General features: G+C 34.4%; 1 protein-coding gene across 2 annotated transcripts in view; it reads right to left on the bottom strand.

The window, feature by feature from the left end:
* Nucleotides 1-17,880, bottom strand: part of GABRG2 (gamma-aminobutyric acid type A receptor subunit gamma2) — a 107,744-nt gene that overhangs the window by 76,720 nt on the left and 13,144 nt on the right. For both annotated transcript variants that reach the window (XM_041746922.1, XM_041746924.1), the window contains exons 2-3: nucleotides 2,811-2,962; nucleotides 1,070-1,137 (exon numbers count right to left, since the gene is read on the bottom strand). In XM_041746922.1, the coding sequence (XP_041602856.1) occupies nucleotides 1,070-1,137; nucleotides 2,811-2,962 (220 nt within the window). The remainder of the gene's footprint in view (nucleotides 1-1,069; nucleotides 1,138-2,810; nucleotides 2,963-17,880) is intronic.

The following is a 17,880-nucleotide window of genomic DNA, read 5'->3' as shown; positions in this document are numbered from 1 at the left end:
TATGCATTGTTCTGTGTTATTTCTTTGTACCTCCTACTGTGACATCTTATTGTAACTAACTACATTTCCACTAGGGTAAGCCATATTACTGCATTCACCACTTAGTTCCATATTTGTAGTCTACAAACAGTAAGAAGGGAACCTATTCTATGAATGTCTTTGTCAACTAATTAGTGATGTGCCAGTAGATTAACTAATTAACTTCTGATATACACTTTGGCAAGAAGAAACACACACACATGCACACAAATAAAAGATTTAAGAGTCACTGAATCAGCATTTCATAAAATGTGGTCCTGGGATAACAGTTCCAGGAATTAGTATTCCTGCAATTAAAAGTTTTATGTTTAAATAAACTATCCATATAGCTTCTTCTTAAATATTTACAATTTGCATTAGAATGCTAAATATACTGAAAAACTGTAGTTATATGGAAGATATGTGTTGGTATTTGTTTAATGGTTAAACAGGCAAACTTATTTGCATTTGACTATGCAGGTAGTGGCATATGTTTTTTTTAAATTTTATTTATTTATTAAGGATTTTATTTATTCATGAGAAACAGGGGGTTGGGGGGTGGGAGGCAGAGACACAGGCAGAGGGAGAAGCAGGCTCCATGCAGGGAGCCTGATGTGGGACTCGATCCCAGGACCCTAAGATCATGCCCTGAGCCAAAGACAGATGCTTAACTGCTGAGCCACCCAGGCATCCCAGCATATGTTTTTAATAACCACTCGTGAGAACACTTAAACTTTCTTATCTCCCTAACTCAACAGAGCGTCTTACTGCTAGGTCGGTAAACACTATTTCAAAATTATAGTATCATTATGTTGTATTTGTTATGTTGTTATGTTTTTTAGCATTTTTTACAAGAATTAATTTATCTATATAGATCACATTTAATTCTCATAACAAATTATAAAAAAGTTATCTTCATATTACAAAAGAGAAAAAAGAATCTGAAAGATTGTCTCTCCTGTACGAATTTTTTTGTTGTCATATTCTTTCCTATTTTTGAGACTACATCTCTTGTCTAATATGTTAATAAAATAGACTATTAGAAACTTACCATATTGATAGCATTCACTGGACCGATGCTATTCACATACATGTCTGTGTGAATTAATGTTGGTTTCACTGTAAAGAGAATGACAGAGATATGTGCATGTGGAGAAGCACAACATTTTAATGTTTTAGTCTGTGTTATTCTAGAAATAGATTTATTTTGCTATATTAGAAGTGATTTATTCACAACTAATTTGGTGTCAGTAATTAATTCACTACATTTGAGTAACTATTTGTTTTCCAAAAAAAAAATCTCCTTTTAAGCATGTAAATGTAATAACTAAGCAAATTGGAGTTTTGAAATTGATTAGCCTTTAAAATTACATTAAAATGAACAAATAAAATACTGCTCAGATTTTCTTCAACCTTAATTTTAGCATTTTTTCTTTAAGCCATGGAGTAAACTTAAGCATGGTAACCTGACTTGACCCATGTAGAAAAAATAACTACTTAGTGATCCAGAAAAAAATATTAGAAAATGAAGTAGAGACATAAACAGCAACAAATATTATTAATTGTTTTTGAAACATTGCCCTCTGTTGATTCCTTTCATGACCACTTTATCCTCATACACCTCAGTCAACACAAAATCAATCTTCTTCAATGACTTACTCAATTGTGTGACTCATCAAATAATATGAGGAAACCATATGGAAATCCAATACACACCTATTCGTCAAAGAGGACTGACAGTAAAAATCATGTAGTATTACATCCATGACCAAATGGACGTGCTCCATTTTCATTTAAAATTTAATGAACAAGGATTCATAATAGCATTCTGGGCTTCAATTCAACAAGTATGTTTTTCTCATCTTTTTCCACTCTCCCTGAAAGTGCCATGCCCTAATTTTCTGTGTTGGATTGAATTTTTCACTAGTCCCTGCCTCTATGCCTCTGCCTTCTCCGCAATAAGGCTACTTCTCGGCCTCTGAACTTCAGGCTTGACATCTGACCTGTGTTGGCTAATACAACATGAACAAGTGAGTGAACTATTTCTAATCCCAAGCATTAACCCTTATGTATTAGCCTCTACTTCATCTTACTCTGTTATTTTTTTTTTTTAAAGATTTTATTTATTTATTCATGAGAAACAGAGAGAGAGGCAGAGACACAGGCAGAGGGAGGAGCAGGCTCCATGCTGGAAGCCTGACATGGGACTCCATCCGAGGTCTCCAGGATCACGCCCTGGGCTGAAGGTGGCACTAAGCCACTGAGCCACCAGGGCTGCCCTACTCTGTTATTTTCATGAGAAAGATACTCCTAGCTAGTCTGCTGGTCGCAGGAGTACAATGAGAATATTGCTTTCTTAAATGAGCAGCCCTAAACTGGCTTAATTTAGATTAGACTGCCCCTACCAAAGTGCTAACTAAATTATTATTATATGCCATCGAGATTTGTGACATTTTATGACACAGCAGTAGGCAACTACTATATCCTTTCTTTACCATTTATTTACTTGTTTGTTTTTGATGTTACTTCATAAAGAAGTGGTCACATTTCTTCTATAGCCTTTGTCTAAGATATCTAGGAGAATTTGAATCTCCAGCTCTCAAGCCTCACTTGAAGATCATCGATCCTCTTTCTTCTTTGCATTTATCAAGGCCCCTCCTACCCCCATGTCTGAATGCTACTTTTACATTCTTTATTTTTACAGCATATAATAATCCTTTAAAAATTTCCACTTATTGAAACACTAGTGTTTTCTTCTAATGTGGTAGGCATCACAAAATACTTTAACACACCTCCTATATCAGGCCGAAGTTTATTGTCGTATCCTTCCAGGAGATTATTTAAGATGACAGTGACATCACCCTCAGGAACTTTAGGAGTCAAGACCCACGTTTTGTTAGAAGCATAATCTTCATAGTCATCATCAGATTTTTGGCTGGTGAGGCTAAGAAAACAAAAATATTGTTCAGGAAACATTGACTATATCCAAGAGGATTTTTTACTCACAGGCCACTGAGGAAAAAGGAGAAATGAAACAGGATTATAGTATGTATTATAATGGATGACAGTGAATTTTTTCACTGAGGCTTCATCAAGCTAATTAAACTGCACAGATGTAGATTCAAATTTATTATAGTGTACTCCCCTGTTTCCCAGAATGCTCTATTTTCCCATCTATAAGTATACCATGTTTTCCGAGTAATTTTTGCCTTTTCCTCATAGTTGATATTCTTCTTGTCCACCTGCCAAAGCTCAAAAAGGACCTAAGAAAAACTCTTTTTGTGAAAGTGATGCTTAAAATATCATAATGTAGTCTCAGAATTCAGACACAATGTCTACTTCTTCCTCCCCTAAGAAGTTAACTTGCTTCAACCTATTAATGAAAGTAAGAGACTGATAATTAGATTCACTCCCACAAACCGCCAGACAAGCCTCTCCTCTTTCAATTGAACTACTAAGGAGAACTTAGTCTTGGTGCTTTTTCTTCCCCCAGGCTGTGTGTATGTGTATTTTTTTCCCCTCACTTGCACCGAAAGCAAGGGCGGTTCATTTATCTTGGATTGTTAAGAACCTGGTACTATGAAGAAAAATGTAGTTGTAGACTTTAAGCCACTCTTTATTACAGCAGAAGTTCCTAATCCAGAATCTCATGCTAATAGTTAACGTACTATAATTGTGTAATTGAAATTGCCTACGTTGAGTGATTGAGAAGCTACATAATATCCTGTGATTCCGTTTTCTATGCCCAAACCTGTCAGAAAACTCTTACAAGTAGGGCTAGAAGCTAAGGCTAACTTTGGAAAGATATCAGAATTCCTCTATCTTGCCCCTCCTCCTACCCCAAATTTCAACTTCTCTCCCTCCACACACACACACACAAAAGGATCACAGGATTCTATTTTCCAGATCAAGGAGCAATGCAAACCTTGCAACAGCTGCCATTTTCATTTTTATCAGCATGCAGTGAATGTTGGCTACTTCTGTGGTTTATGGTAAGATTGAAAAAAAAATACAAACTTAAAATATAAAATTTCCCATCCTCATTTCAGTTTATTTTCATAAATCTATGATACAGAATGGATCTTGTCAGAAATCAAACTACTGCCACATTACTCTGAAGATATATATATATATAATATTTATTATCTTTCTTCAATCATACTCATTCATCAATTTGCATATAAAAAATATATATATGTATATGTGTGTATGTATAGATAAACAGATGACTACATATGGTAGAAGAAAGCTGATTGTGTGATTAATCTGGTTTAAGAATGAGAGTGGGAGACAGAGTTTTAAGAGTAATCACTGGCATGGATCAACTCAGTAAGCAAGTAATCTCTTTCATTTCTTTAAAGCTTTAGAAAGAGGAACCATTATAAAACTGAGCCACACATCTGCATAAAATCTAACATAGCCAGTCTTACATCTTGCACTTCAATTAGCATAATGACTTTAAACAACATTGAAATTTCATAAAGTACCCATACAGTGCATGATAGGATGGACAAAATTTCAAGGAGTTCTCAAAGAGAAAGGCCTTAGAGTCGGCAAAGGCCAGTTCTCTGCTAGGAAAATCCTTCCTGGACCTCAATTCCTCGTTTCTCTAGAGCACTGCTAAACACTGCCTAAGAGCTCTTGTCCTATGACCTAAATCTCACTAATTTAAGAAGAAAAAAAACAGCTCTCTGACCAAAAGATTTTCAAATCAATTCCAGTAACTCTGAGAAAAGAATGTGTTTGGCCCATTGGATATCATCGTTATGGAATTTTACACCACTTAATTTGTTCATGCAAAAGTGTCTTAAAAAAAAAATCTCTCCCTCTTCCTTTCTGTTTCTCCCCCTGTGTGTCTCTGTTGCTCTTTCTCTCTCTACCTCAGACAAATGCACCCTATTAAAGTTTCTTCAAGGGAAGGGAATATATGTTAAATCATTTGGTTCACTCTCTTACAGCAACTCCTCATACTAAGAAGTAAATGATCCAAGCACGCTGGTGCTGTATTATTATTGTTACCATCATCTGGCAGATTAGGAGGAAAAATACATTAGGCGAAAATACAATCTTGCTTAGGAGGAATACTACTTTTCAGAATTGCATCACTAAATCTTTTAGAATCATCACGATTAGAAGCCAAAACAATAAACAAATGAATTATTTCATATAAAATTATTTGTGAGAGATTTTGTCATAATTGAGGTCGCCTACTTAGCCAGACAGAGGGAAAAAAAAGAGTTGAAGAATTAAAAGAACATACTTTGGAGTTAGAAAGTACTAGAAAGTACTTGCTTTCTGGATTCATCATGTCTTACCTCTATCATTTACTATGTTATGACCTGGAGCAAGTTATTTAACCTTGCTAAACCTCTCAAAGTTTTTATCTTTAAAATAGAATTAACACTAGCATTCATATCATATTTTTATGTAAGGTTAAGATAATGGTTATTAAGTGCTTCACACACTATCTGACACCTAGCCCTGAAAATAGATCCATTATAATTATTGTTATAAAGTGACCACTGCTAGATTTATAACAGCTCCAACCATGTAACTAAAGGGCTGAATCTATAGATGCTGCTTCTAGGTTTATATCTAATATGTGCTGAGAAAAATTAAAAACAGATGTTTTCCAGGAAGAAGAATAATGAACCCCTATATTGTAAATAAATGAAGTTTTTATTCTCTAGAGTTTTCCCAGCTGAGGTCTAAATTAATGGGGCTGATGCATAATCTGGGATTGTTTCCAGATTTATCTTAAAAAAAGAAAAAAGAACCTCTCTCATTCAACATTAGCTGTTTCTTTAGAATTCAAACTTTGGAGTCAAGGTCTCCTCATTTATAGGTGGGCTCTCTAGGAATAATAATGTCTGATCATTAGACAAGGCATTTCGTGGCATTGTCAACCCCATAAGAAGGCCTGGGCAGAAACAGATTGATAATGACTCAAAAAAACAGACTTGACAGTTGAGTGTGCTGAGCACAAACATAAAATTGAACTTCTAGGTAAAGGTATCTATCCAAATGTAATAGCCTTTACAAGTAATTATTTCTTATGCCTTTTACTTTAAAAAGTAATCTTATCAAAAGAGAACTAAAAATTCACTCTTAAATTTTTTATGATTTTATATTAAATTTAATAATTTACTCATTTAATTTTTACAGTAAACATTTTATCTTAATTAACTTATAATTTATTAATTATATTCGTATTTTATATTATAATATATTATAATTAAGTAGAATATTAATATTTTATATTGAATATTTAATATAATATCAATATACTCTTAAAAATGTCTTCTTTGAAAACTTTTTTAAAAATGCTAGAAATGGTATGCCTGGGTGGCTCAGCAGTTAAGTGCAACTGCCTTCGGCTCAGGGTGTAATCCTGGAGTTCTGGGATTGAGTCCCATATGGCGCTCCCTCCATGGAGCCTGCTTCTCCCTCTGACTCTCTCTATCTCTCATGAATAAATAAATAAATAATAAAAATATTTTTTAAAAATGCTAGAAAGCCATCTGATCAGGAATGTTGGACCAGCAGTATGAGCACTGCTAGAATATTGCTAGAAATGCAGGACCTCGGACCCCACTGAGATTCCTGAATCAAAATCTTTAACAAATCTTTAAGCAATCCATAGGCATATTAAAAGCTGAGAATCAGGGACTGCTGGGTGGCTTAGTGGTTGAGTGTCTGCCTTAGCTCAGGGAGGGATCCCAGGATCTGGCTCCCTGCAGGGAGCCTGCCTCTCCCTTTGCCAATGTCTCTGCCTCTCTGTGTCTCTCATGAATAAATAAATAAAATCTTAATAAAATGAAATAAAATTTGAGAATCTCAGTCACAGAGTGTTTAAACCAGTGGGAAGGGTGTGTGTTTGTGTGTGTGTGTCTCTGTGTGTGTGTATACAGTGGGCTCTTAAAACTATATATTCCCAGGTTCCTATTCCTACTTTAGATCTTCTGAGTCACCATGCTGTAAATTAGATTACTTTTATTTTCATGTTTCCACTTTTATGCATGATTTGAACTTATGCATGATTACCAACATGTAATAAGTTCATGTTTATAATCAGAAACAAAAATTGATTTTATTTAGAAAAAAAGTGGCTTAGAAAAACAAAAGAAATATTTGATAGATGTTCAGTAAGAGATTGCTCTCAATTATATAAAAGATTATAAATACTTGAATTTTGGTACATATTTTGTATGTTGGACTCTGACAAGTAATCATGCAGTTTATGGAATTTTAAATTTTAATCTATGTATTTTGGATTCCCACAAATTCAATAAAGATCTGAGTTTTGTAGGAGGAAAAATCTAGTCACTATCCGAGGGAGTATAACAGCAAACATATAGGTAAGATATAAAAACGTTTGTCTTTTTGGGTATCTTAAAATGCATTGATATTTGGCATCTTAAAGACAGAATTTACATTTTTTTCTTTCTCTGACATAGATAAGTAGTAGAATTTAAAAAATTAATAAAAAATTCAAAAAAATCATTTATTTTCATGTTTAAACTATTTTTAAATAATCAGTATGTCATTCTTTTATAACATTAGTTTCAGTAACATTTTTTTGGTACAAGTTTTAGTTTTATTTTATACATACAATGACTTAAATACAGGGTATTTTATATATCAAAAAAATCTCTCAGGAGATCTGTCAGCAAAATGAAAGTTTTTAAATTTTTTCTATTAAAAATTCCTCTTCATTTGACTTTCTGTTCTGTTAGTATCACCTCTACTGTGAATCTCTACTGCTTATATAACATAAATCTCTATTCTTTCCTTTTTCTACTCTTACAGAGATTCTCTTCTACCCCAGATTCTCATCAGATCACAGAATCCGTTGAGAATCCTCAGTCCAAAAGCATCAGTAACAGAAGAATGTGTTGTTCCTTACATCATGTTGCCCAAGTTTGTTAAATTCCAGAAACTTGGCCAAACTCCAGTATGTTTGCATGTATTGTCCTTCCTGCCTACAGTCTTTTCTTGCCTTCACATCCCAAATCAATAGTTGGCATGGTTTATTCCTTCTTACTTTCTTTTTTTCTCCAGATTTTATTTATTTATTTGACAGAGAGAAAGAAAGGGGGGTGGTGTTTGGCACAAGCAGGGGAGCAGCAGGCAGGAGAGGGAGAAGCAGGCTTCCCACTGAGGGCGGAGGAGCTTATGTGGGGCTTGATCCCAGGACCTCAGAATCATGACCTGAGCCTAAGGCAGATGCTTAACTGACTGAGCCACCCAGGTCCCCTGCCTTCTGACTTTTCAACACAAACTTTACCTTCACATAAATGTTATCCCTTAATAGTTTTATCTAACTTTGTCACCCACCCCACCACCCTTCGTATGCTCTAGCCAGTCCTTGATTGCTTCATAACATTTGTTACAATGTCTAAGTATTGATTTGTTTATTGTCTGCCTCCATTACTAGACTATAAATTCCACAACAGCATGCTTAATTAAGATGTGTGGAAAGAATAAATGTTCTTGCTAATTTGTTTTCCTCAGGTAAATCATCATACCTATGAAAGCTGCTTTTCAATATACACTATGTCTACGGAATAAATTTAAGGACTTTATATGAAGGGGTGCCTGGGTGGCTCAGCAGTTGAGTGTCTCCTTTGGCTCAGGGTGTGATCCCAGGGTCCTGGGATAGAGTCCCACATCAGGCACCCTGCCTAGAGCCTGCTTCTCCTTCTGTCTGTGTCTCTGCCACTCTCTGTGTGTCTCTCATGAATAAATAAATAAAATCTTTAAAAAATAATAAATACATTTTTAAAAAGGACTTCATATGCATTCTCCCACTTAGTCCTTAAAACGCTGCTATTTCTATAATTATCCCCATTTTGCCAATGAAGAAAAACAATGATATTTACCAATAGTCGCTACAGTTTACCAAAATCAAAACATTTAACCATTATGCTTTGAAAAAGGCTTTGAAAAAGAAATTGGATCCAAGGAATCTGCTACTGTATATTTATAAAAAAATAAGATCATCCAAAAATAAATGGCTGCTCACACTCATTTTCCTTTAGGACAATAAATTTGTTTATGCCTGAGCTCAATAAAAGTATGGTACCTTTGGCACAAAGTTAATAACATTCCAATTTCATAAGCTTGCTATTGCAGATAATCAATAATTTGATCTCCCCATACTGAGGAATAAAAATAGAGCTCACAATTTAACTTCACACATGTGATAAATCATCTTACACTTCTTCTTGGCTTTGAGAGCAATGCACAACTGCAGGGGCAAGGCATACATATCAACCAGTTCATTTTAAAGATGTCTTCCAGCCACTGCAAAAAGCAGATTTTGGTAGAAAATATCAGAAAGGTGAGTATATGTTCTAAAGGACACAGGGAACCCATAATCTGATCATGGGAAGAAGGGACCCCACTCTGTATTGTCCAGGACTAGGAGCTCTTACAGGACACTGTGATAGTTTGTGAACAAGAACATTAGGGCACCAATTATTCTTTCACACACAGGCCTATGGGATTCTCTACATCCCAGTAAGGAACCTCACAGAACCTGTTAGGAAAGATGCTCTCTGCTTATGTATATATGAAAAAAGGGGAGATATTCAGCAAGGATGTAAACCCCAAGTATCAATTTTAATAATGAATTGTCCTGCTTATGAGGACTTCCTTAGCTCTTACCAAGTTCAGTTTTTTAATATTAAGTTAACAGCTATCAGGCAGCCCCAGGGGCCCAGTGGTTTAGCGCCGCCTTCAGGCCAGGGTGTGATCCTGGAGTCCTGGGATTGAGTCCCATGTCGGACTCCCTGCATGGAGCCTGCTTCTCCTTCTGCCTGTGTCTCTGCCTCTCTCTTTCTCTATGTCATGAATAAATAAATAAAATCTTTAAAAAATAAGTTAATAGCTATCGGTAAGTATGTTTATTTGACTGAGTCAAATATTAGACATATATATCCAATGTGTAAATGCAGACTGTTTATTAGAATCATCAATGATCCTTATCAGATTACCGTCTGTGGGATTTTATTACCTAAGATAAGTTTCATTGCAAGTATCAGAACATTTAAACTAAATTGGGAGGCACTGGAATATATAATCATAAAGCCTAAAGAGGATGAACTTCACGGTGCTCTAGATAGCTTCACAACTATGTATTTAAAAACTCAGATTCATTCTACCTCACCCTTCTATCCTCCACAGTGTCAGCTTCAACCCAAAGATGGATTGACTATGCAGTCAAGAGATACTAACAACAACTCCTTATACCTCTATGACTCCTTATTAAAATAAATCTAGAGATGAACTTTTTGGGATATAGAACATGGATGATCATCATTAACAGATAATGCCAAAATATGTTCCCTCCAGCAGTGAATGAGTCCTAGTTGCTCCACATTCTCCCACTTTTATTTAAGAATGGTTAAAACAAACAACACAAGTTGGTAGGATGGCTAACCCAAGGTAAATGGACTTCAGGAATAACCCTAGACTTCACATTGATGGCTCTTTTCTGTGTACCTCTTAACTCCAATGAGTGTTGTGGTTGCCTTTTCCACATTTCCCCTCCTCACTTTATTAATTATCCCAAATTTTATTGGGTATCTGTGAAGTCCACATTCTTTTTGAGAAGCTGAATCCATCTTAGATACTCATGGTAGGATAGATAATTAGACCAAAATAATTAACATAATCTCATCCTCTAGCCATAGATTTAAGTTTCATATGTATGAATTCATATGTATTTGGCTCATGATGCACAAGATTAGACTTTCTGAGGACTTTTCTTCTTTTTGAGAGAGAACTTCTGGAAGAGTTTCTCTCTGTTTTCTTAGATGTAAAAAAGAAACACATGCACATGTCTACTCTAAGACTTGTACAAGAATGTTCATAGTTGCATTATTAGTAATAGATAATCCAAAAACATAATCCAAACAGGTATGAACATAATCTAGAACAATGGATTAATAAAATATAGCATATTCACGTAATAAATATTATACAACAATACAAATTGGCGACCTATTACTAACTTCAGCAAAATAAATCTGAAAAATAAAAATTTGAGCAAAAGGTGCTACACATATGCACACGCTATGCTAATGTTTATATGAAATTTAATAAAAGGCAAAATTCAACCACAGAGCTGAAAGAATAATGGTTTCTTTGGGGGAAGAAAAAGAAGAGGAAAATGAGGAAGGAGGGGAGGGTGTTTTCTAGGGTGCTAGCAACATTTTATTTCCAGTTGTGGTTGGGATTATGTGGATTTTGTGATGATTCATTGAGCCATATTTAGGTCTTTTGTACTTTTCTACATTTTACTTCACAACAACAACAACAACAACAAAAAAAAAACATTTCAAAGATCAGGTTTAGGTGTGAGTGTTAAAAGTAGAACATTAGGTTCCTGAGAGCAAGAAATGTTTCTGTCTCCAACAGTGTCATTTTCTGAAAATTCGTCAAGTGCCTGGCAGTTGACAAGACATACAATGAATACTTTCCAAAATACTGGATGAATCAATGAGAGTATGAGTTATTTTTAAAAATTTAATGTTTGTGAAAGTTCACCTGGTAAAACTCACTCTTTAAAATATACATATATAACAATTGTAGCTAATATTAAAATGAACTGCCTATATACCTGCCATCACATGATTGTCGTCACTTTCTTCATTAAATGCTATAATTCCTAGCCTATAAAAAACTGAGGTAACACACACTGAAGATATTTTTGAGAGTTAAAAAGGAAACAAAGCCGAGGTAAACCCCAGAAACCAATTCTAACCCCAGAAACCAACTGTCTCTGTTAGTTCGAATAGAAATAAAAATATTGATGCTAAATTGTGATAGGAAAGAAATGTCAGTGTACACTTTGTCATAGAGTAGCAGCTATGGCTTCAAACCTGAATGATCTTTGGATACTGAGACAATTCACCTTGCACACTATTTTTAGAAGGAGGTGGGACCATAACTCTGTTGTTCTCATGCAACAATTATTTTCTATGAGGTAGCAGAACTTGGCCACTTCACTTGTATTATTATTGGATTGTGACAACATGGTGATAAAGTAGGCCAAATAATTTGGAGGACTGTTCTCCCTCATTCTAGAAACACACATGGACTTTCTTTGCATAGAGTTGCTATGTTCTGACTATGGAAAAATAAGACCAACTTGAACCACAGAAATATGTATGCTATAAGCTAGTGTCAGAGAAAGATGTAATTTATTTTCTGTCAAGAAATATTCCAAGAAGGAAATATTTTGTATTTCTTCCTTTATCTAATGACTATCATTCACTAGGAATACACAATATCCAGCATATACTGAATGTTCAATACATTATAAAGACGAGTCGTTCTTACCCCTGCTGCATGTTATAATTCCATAGAGAGCTTAAAAAAATGCCAGTGCTGAATGCTGACCTCTTCAAATACTGAGTTAAGTGAGGTAGGATGGGACCAAGACATTGGTATTCAGCTAATTCTAAGGTACAGTCAGAATTAAGAGCTGGTGCAAGAGAGTATAATAGAGTTCTTGGACTTTCTTTTCCTCGAATAAGTATCACTTTCATGATTGCTCTCAAGCAAGTCAAATATCACTTACTAGTGTTTCATTGTACACTGGGTGTTCAAAATAGCATCATCCTCAAAATTGATGTCTTATTAAAATTATCTCGTATCAGTGATTCCTGGAACTTAGAACACCTGTCTCTGGTAACCAAGACAGTTTTAAGTGTCACATAGGAATAGCATTAAGACATTTAAGCACATAATTTGAAATTTTTTCTCGGTTTAATTTTCTTTCAGCACATTCAATTATATTAAGGACAGTGTCTCCGTTTACTTGTAATTTGTCTTTAACCACATTCTCCAACTTGCTAACCTACTTTCTAAGGAGAACAACATCAAGCTCAGCACTTCTGGTAGAAAATAATATATAATTAAAATGTGATAACATTGTACTGGTTTCATTGTATTTACTTTGCAGCTGTCTTGTATTATGAAAACTAAAATCTATTTTCCAGATTTTATTACTCTTATTAAATGCATTAAATAAAATAATTACTTTAAAAAGATACTGCTTTTGTGAAAAATTTGAAGTAAATAAACGATCAGGTTTCACTTAGATGTGGCAAAAATCATGAAGGTGGCCAGATTTTGGAAACAATGCCTTGTAAATTTAGATTTCTTGGTCCTTCAGTTAATTGAGATTCTTTTGTGCACAGCATAGCTATAGATGGAAAGAAGTAGAAAGTTCAATGCTGATATCAAAACACCTTTCATCTATTTGAGGAAACAAATACCTGAACAGCTAGAAACAAGAAACACTGAACTAACAAGGCAAGGCAATAATAAAAACATTGTCACATGGTAGACCATGACTAATCTCTGTCTGCAGTACATCCAACTTGATGTGAAGGTTATTTCTATCACTGTGCCTCTGCATTTACAATGAAATCTCAATTTGTATAGTAAGGAGGATAGTTTTCTGTAGAACATAAAACATTTTGAAGAACTAATACAACTTTGATCCCTCTTCTAGTAAAATAAAAGGTCACACATACAAGCATGAAAAATTGTTCTCATATTTTCAAGGGCACATGTGTGGATAGGAAAACTTTTGTGTATTTTCTCCCAAAGGTTAAACTGTTCCAGGTTTAGGATAGTTAAAATGTCACTGAAAACCAGTGTACAAAAATGAATGCTGATTCTATTGCATGCAATATCTGCATATATTTAGATGTTTATTCAAATATATTAAAAACGCATTATCTTTGGAGCCTTTCTATGGGAGCAGAAAATGAAATATTTCAATTTTGTTTTAATATTTGAAAGTTTTGGAAAAATAGAGCTAATTTATTCAGGTGCTGATTGAATTTTCACTTTCAGGTGGAATTTTACCAACATTTATACATACATCTGAGTGATCATGATTCTGGAAATACTCTCTTGTTTCTTTATTTTCTAAAATTGCACTATAGTCTTTAAGTTCAAGTCAATACAAATTCCAAATCTGTCTCTGTGGTCATGACTACTTCCAGACTACTCCTAATATTTTCATTATTTGGTTTTTCCTGCCTAAAACATTTTCTCAAAATCAAGGTTTTATTAATCACTTTCAAAAGTTAATCAAGTTTGGTCTCATCCTTCAGCTTTCTTCCTCCTCAGTTTCCCTACCCCTACAATGTGAATAGCTCATATTTATCTCAATATAATGTCAATTTACATAATTAGGAATTGTAAATTTTCCAAATCACAGAACTGTGTTTATTCATTTGTTTTTATTCACAAGCCATCTTCCATGAACTAAACACTATCTTCAGTACTCTTTGCTTATGAGAGTATGGTAGACGTTAAGAAAAAAATTCGATATTGAAAATGAGCATAAATTAGCACTCTATGGATGTATTTTAGAAAGTCCAAAATTACTTCTGTGCTTAGAATCCTGGAAAAATGTAAAAGAAGAAGTAGTAGTAGTAGTCCTAGTGGACTTTGAAGTCATCCTAACTCCATCCCAATTTAAGCACATTTTAAATCATCATGCCATCTCATAGGTAAATTAAAAATTTCATAGAAAAAAAACAGTCTGTATCATTTATATATTTACAAACTTAGATCCTGTATCATGCAATAAGGCTAAAAGTTTTAAGTGATAAGGAATTCATATAATGTAGAGTGCCTTAATGTAGTAACAAGGTCACTTAACTGCCTTTTCTAGGAAATGTATTATTACTTTTTTTTTCAAGAAACTGGAAGTTTAGTGCATAAATTACAAAAAAAAGGCTCCCACAGAATCCATGCTTCTTCCTACAAGTTCCATATCAGTATTCTTTCCATTCTTTCCAGTATCCTCAGGTACCTAATCACCACGGTGTCAAAGCAAATTGCATTACTGACTACTATTTCAGTGGTAACACTACTAATGTAAAGATCCTGACTAATTCAATCAAGAGTACAATCCCAGGCCAAAATAAAAAAAAAAAAAAATTCTATCTGGAAAAACTTAATATGATCATTTTGTGTAAGCATTCCAGGAAAAAAAATATCTAGATAATCAATTTTTAAAAGTTATTATTCCATAAGATATTCAATTCTCCAATGCAAATAGGAATGAGATTACTGAGTAGTATGTATGCAGGAGTACCTTTAGCCTTACACAAAATTGCAAGTTTCTCCTCATTTTTATTCCTACTAGCCATGGAGAGTTCCAGTTGTTCCACATCCTTACCAACACTTAATCCTGCCAGTATTTTTTTATTTTACCCATTCTGATAAATTTATAGTGGCATCATAATGTACATTTATATTTAGGGCTAATAACATTGAACTTGCTTTTGTGTGCTTGACACATCAATAATTTGGATGGATCTCCAAGGCACTATATTGAGTGAACTAGCTGATTCTACTTAAATACTCTTGAAAAGAATAAAAACTATACTAATGAATAACAGACCAGTTATTGCCAAAAGTTAAGGGGGAAAAGGTGTGACTACAAATGGGGGGTATGAAGGAGGGGTTTATTTGAGGGAGGGGGTGATAGAACAATTCAGTATCCTGATTTGGGATAAGGAATTAAAAAATTTATGTTTGTTAAAATTCTTACAACTGTCTACCAATAAATGTCGGTTTTGTTCTATGTTAAAATAGATGTTCTATGTTAAAAATAAGACACATAGCTATTGTACTGTAAACTTAAATCACTGAACTTTTGCAAATATTCTTTGTTACAAGATTTTTGTGAAATTTCCTGATACTAAAGAATGAGGTAATTGAGTCTAAACATTTAAAAATCTCCTGGGGAGAAAGGCATTTTATTACTGAAACGGTACTGTGGTTTCCTTTTAAATTGCTACATAGATGTTTGGATCTCTTTCAGCCTTTTAGATGGAATATTACCTTTCATGGTTTTCTTGCTCACAGATTAAGTTCAACAATATATTTTATGGATAGGAAATAAGTATACTTTTGTTAATACTCTCTGAGAATCCTTTAAAATCTAAAACTCAGTCATCCAAATAACTGCTCCTAAATCATATTAATTTGTAAATAAGAAACTATCTTTGCCATTTCTTAGATATGAAGTATATAGCTTTATAAAAACATAACTGTTTAAACACATTAGTTAAATATAGTACAATAATTCCATAACAATAACATAAAATAATTACTACACTTCAAATAACTGACAGAATAACTCTTAATTCTACTGAGATTTTAGAGCAAGATGTAGAACAATACTATATATAATTCTAAGGAAACTTAAAGTAAAAAATTTAGTTAATTGTAAGCAACCGAAAATTGGTAGGTAAATTGCAACCCTCACCATTCCCGAAATCACAGAGGCACATGTCTTCCTTAAGAAAAAATAGATGTATTTTTATATGAGGCATTTCCCCTTATCTGGATTACAATTCAAATTCTCCACTAAGGCTTCAAGGCCATGGAATAGGAAGCAGCTTTCTGCCTCCCAAATCCTATATCCTGAATTTTGATCCTTGGTCACTGTCCTGCAACCATCTGGGCCTTTTTAATTTTTAACTTTAAAAAAATTTTTAAAAATATTTTATCTATTTATTCATGAGAGACACAGAGAGAGAGAGAGACAGAGAGAGAGAGAGAGAGAGAGAGGCAGAGTCATAGGCAGAGGGAGAAGCAGGCTCCCTGCAAGGAGCCCTATGTGGGACTCAATCCCAACCTCTGGGATCATGCCCCAAGCCAAAGGCAGACGTTCAACCACTGGGCCACCCAAGCATCCCATCTGGGCCTTTTTTTAGCTCCTAAAACACACGAAGTTCTTACTCTGCTCAGTGCCCTTGCACTTGTTGTTACCCATCCTGAGAACAGTCTTCCCTTCAATCTTTTCATGGTTGATTTTTTTTTTAATATTTACATAATCTCAATTTATTATCCATTAGAATGGCCTTTACTGATCATTCTACCTAAAGTAATTATATACCACACTTTCAATTATTTCTTCAACTTTTACCTCTCTTTGAAGTTCATTTACTGTTTGTCCCTAGACTAAAAGGTCTAAGATGATTAAGAAGATATCTCCAAGGATCCCTGGGTGGCGCAGTGGTTTGGCGCCTGCCTTTGGTCCAGGGCGCACTCCTGAAGACGCGGGATCGAATCCCACATCGGGCTTCTGGTGCATGGAGCCTGCTTCTCCCTCTGCCTGTGTCTCTGCCTCTCTCTCTCTCTCTGTGACTATCATAAATTAAAAAAAAATAAATAAATGAAGATATCTCCAACTCCCATAGTGCCAAACAAGTGTTAAGAATGCAACAAATATTTAATTAATGGCAGGAAGACAGGAGACAAGGAGGAAGAAATTTTTCTACTTTGAATTTATTTTCATTCCACATTTAACATAGCACTTTAAAGTTCAAGAAGAGTCGGGCAATGACATCTCATGTTAGCCTCTTTCAAGGAGAAAATGGACAGACTCACGTGGATCTATGAATTTAAATAATGATTGGGTGTGAAATGTATATCTGGTTACACAGTTTCCTTAAATCAGAGGCAATAAGTGAAAAAATCAATATAAAAAGAACCCTGTTTATATATGTATATGTGTGTGTATACATATTAGTGTTTTGCTTTTAAAAGCACATTTTTATTCTAGAAAATAACTTCCACAAGAGCAAGGACTAGGTTTGCTTCATTCAATGCTTTTCAGCATCTGCATATTACCAGGAACAGAGCAGCTAGGAACTAAACAAATTATGATTCCCAAAATAAAGAGGAATTAAGAAAGGCACTATTCAGATTATCTAACCAGAGTATGTAACCACTATGTCCAAACTTCTGTTTTATGTGCATTTTTCTGATAAAGTTCATTGATGTTTAAACATCTACTCAGCACGTGCTTAGGAG

The sequence above is a fragment of the Vulpes lagopus genome, chromosome 3 (genome assembly GCF_018345385.1).
Source record: "Vulpes lagopus strain Blue_001 chromosome 3, ASM1834538v1, whole genome shotgun sequence".
Classification (NCBI taxonomy): Eukaryota; Metazoa; Chordata; class Mammalia; order Carnivora; family Canidae; genus Vulpes; species Vulpes lagopus.
The sequence above is the reverse complement of the archived record's forward strand: the minus strand, read 5'-3'. Positions and strand labels throughout refer to the sequence as shown.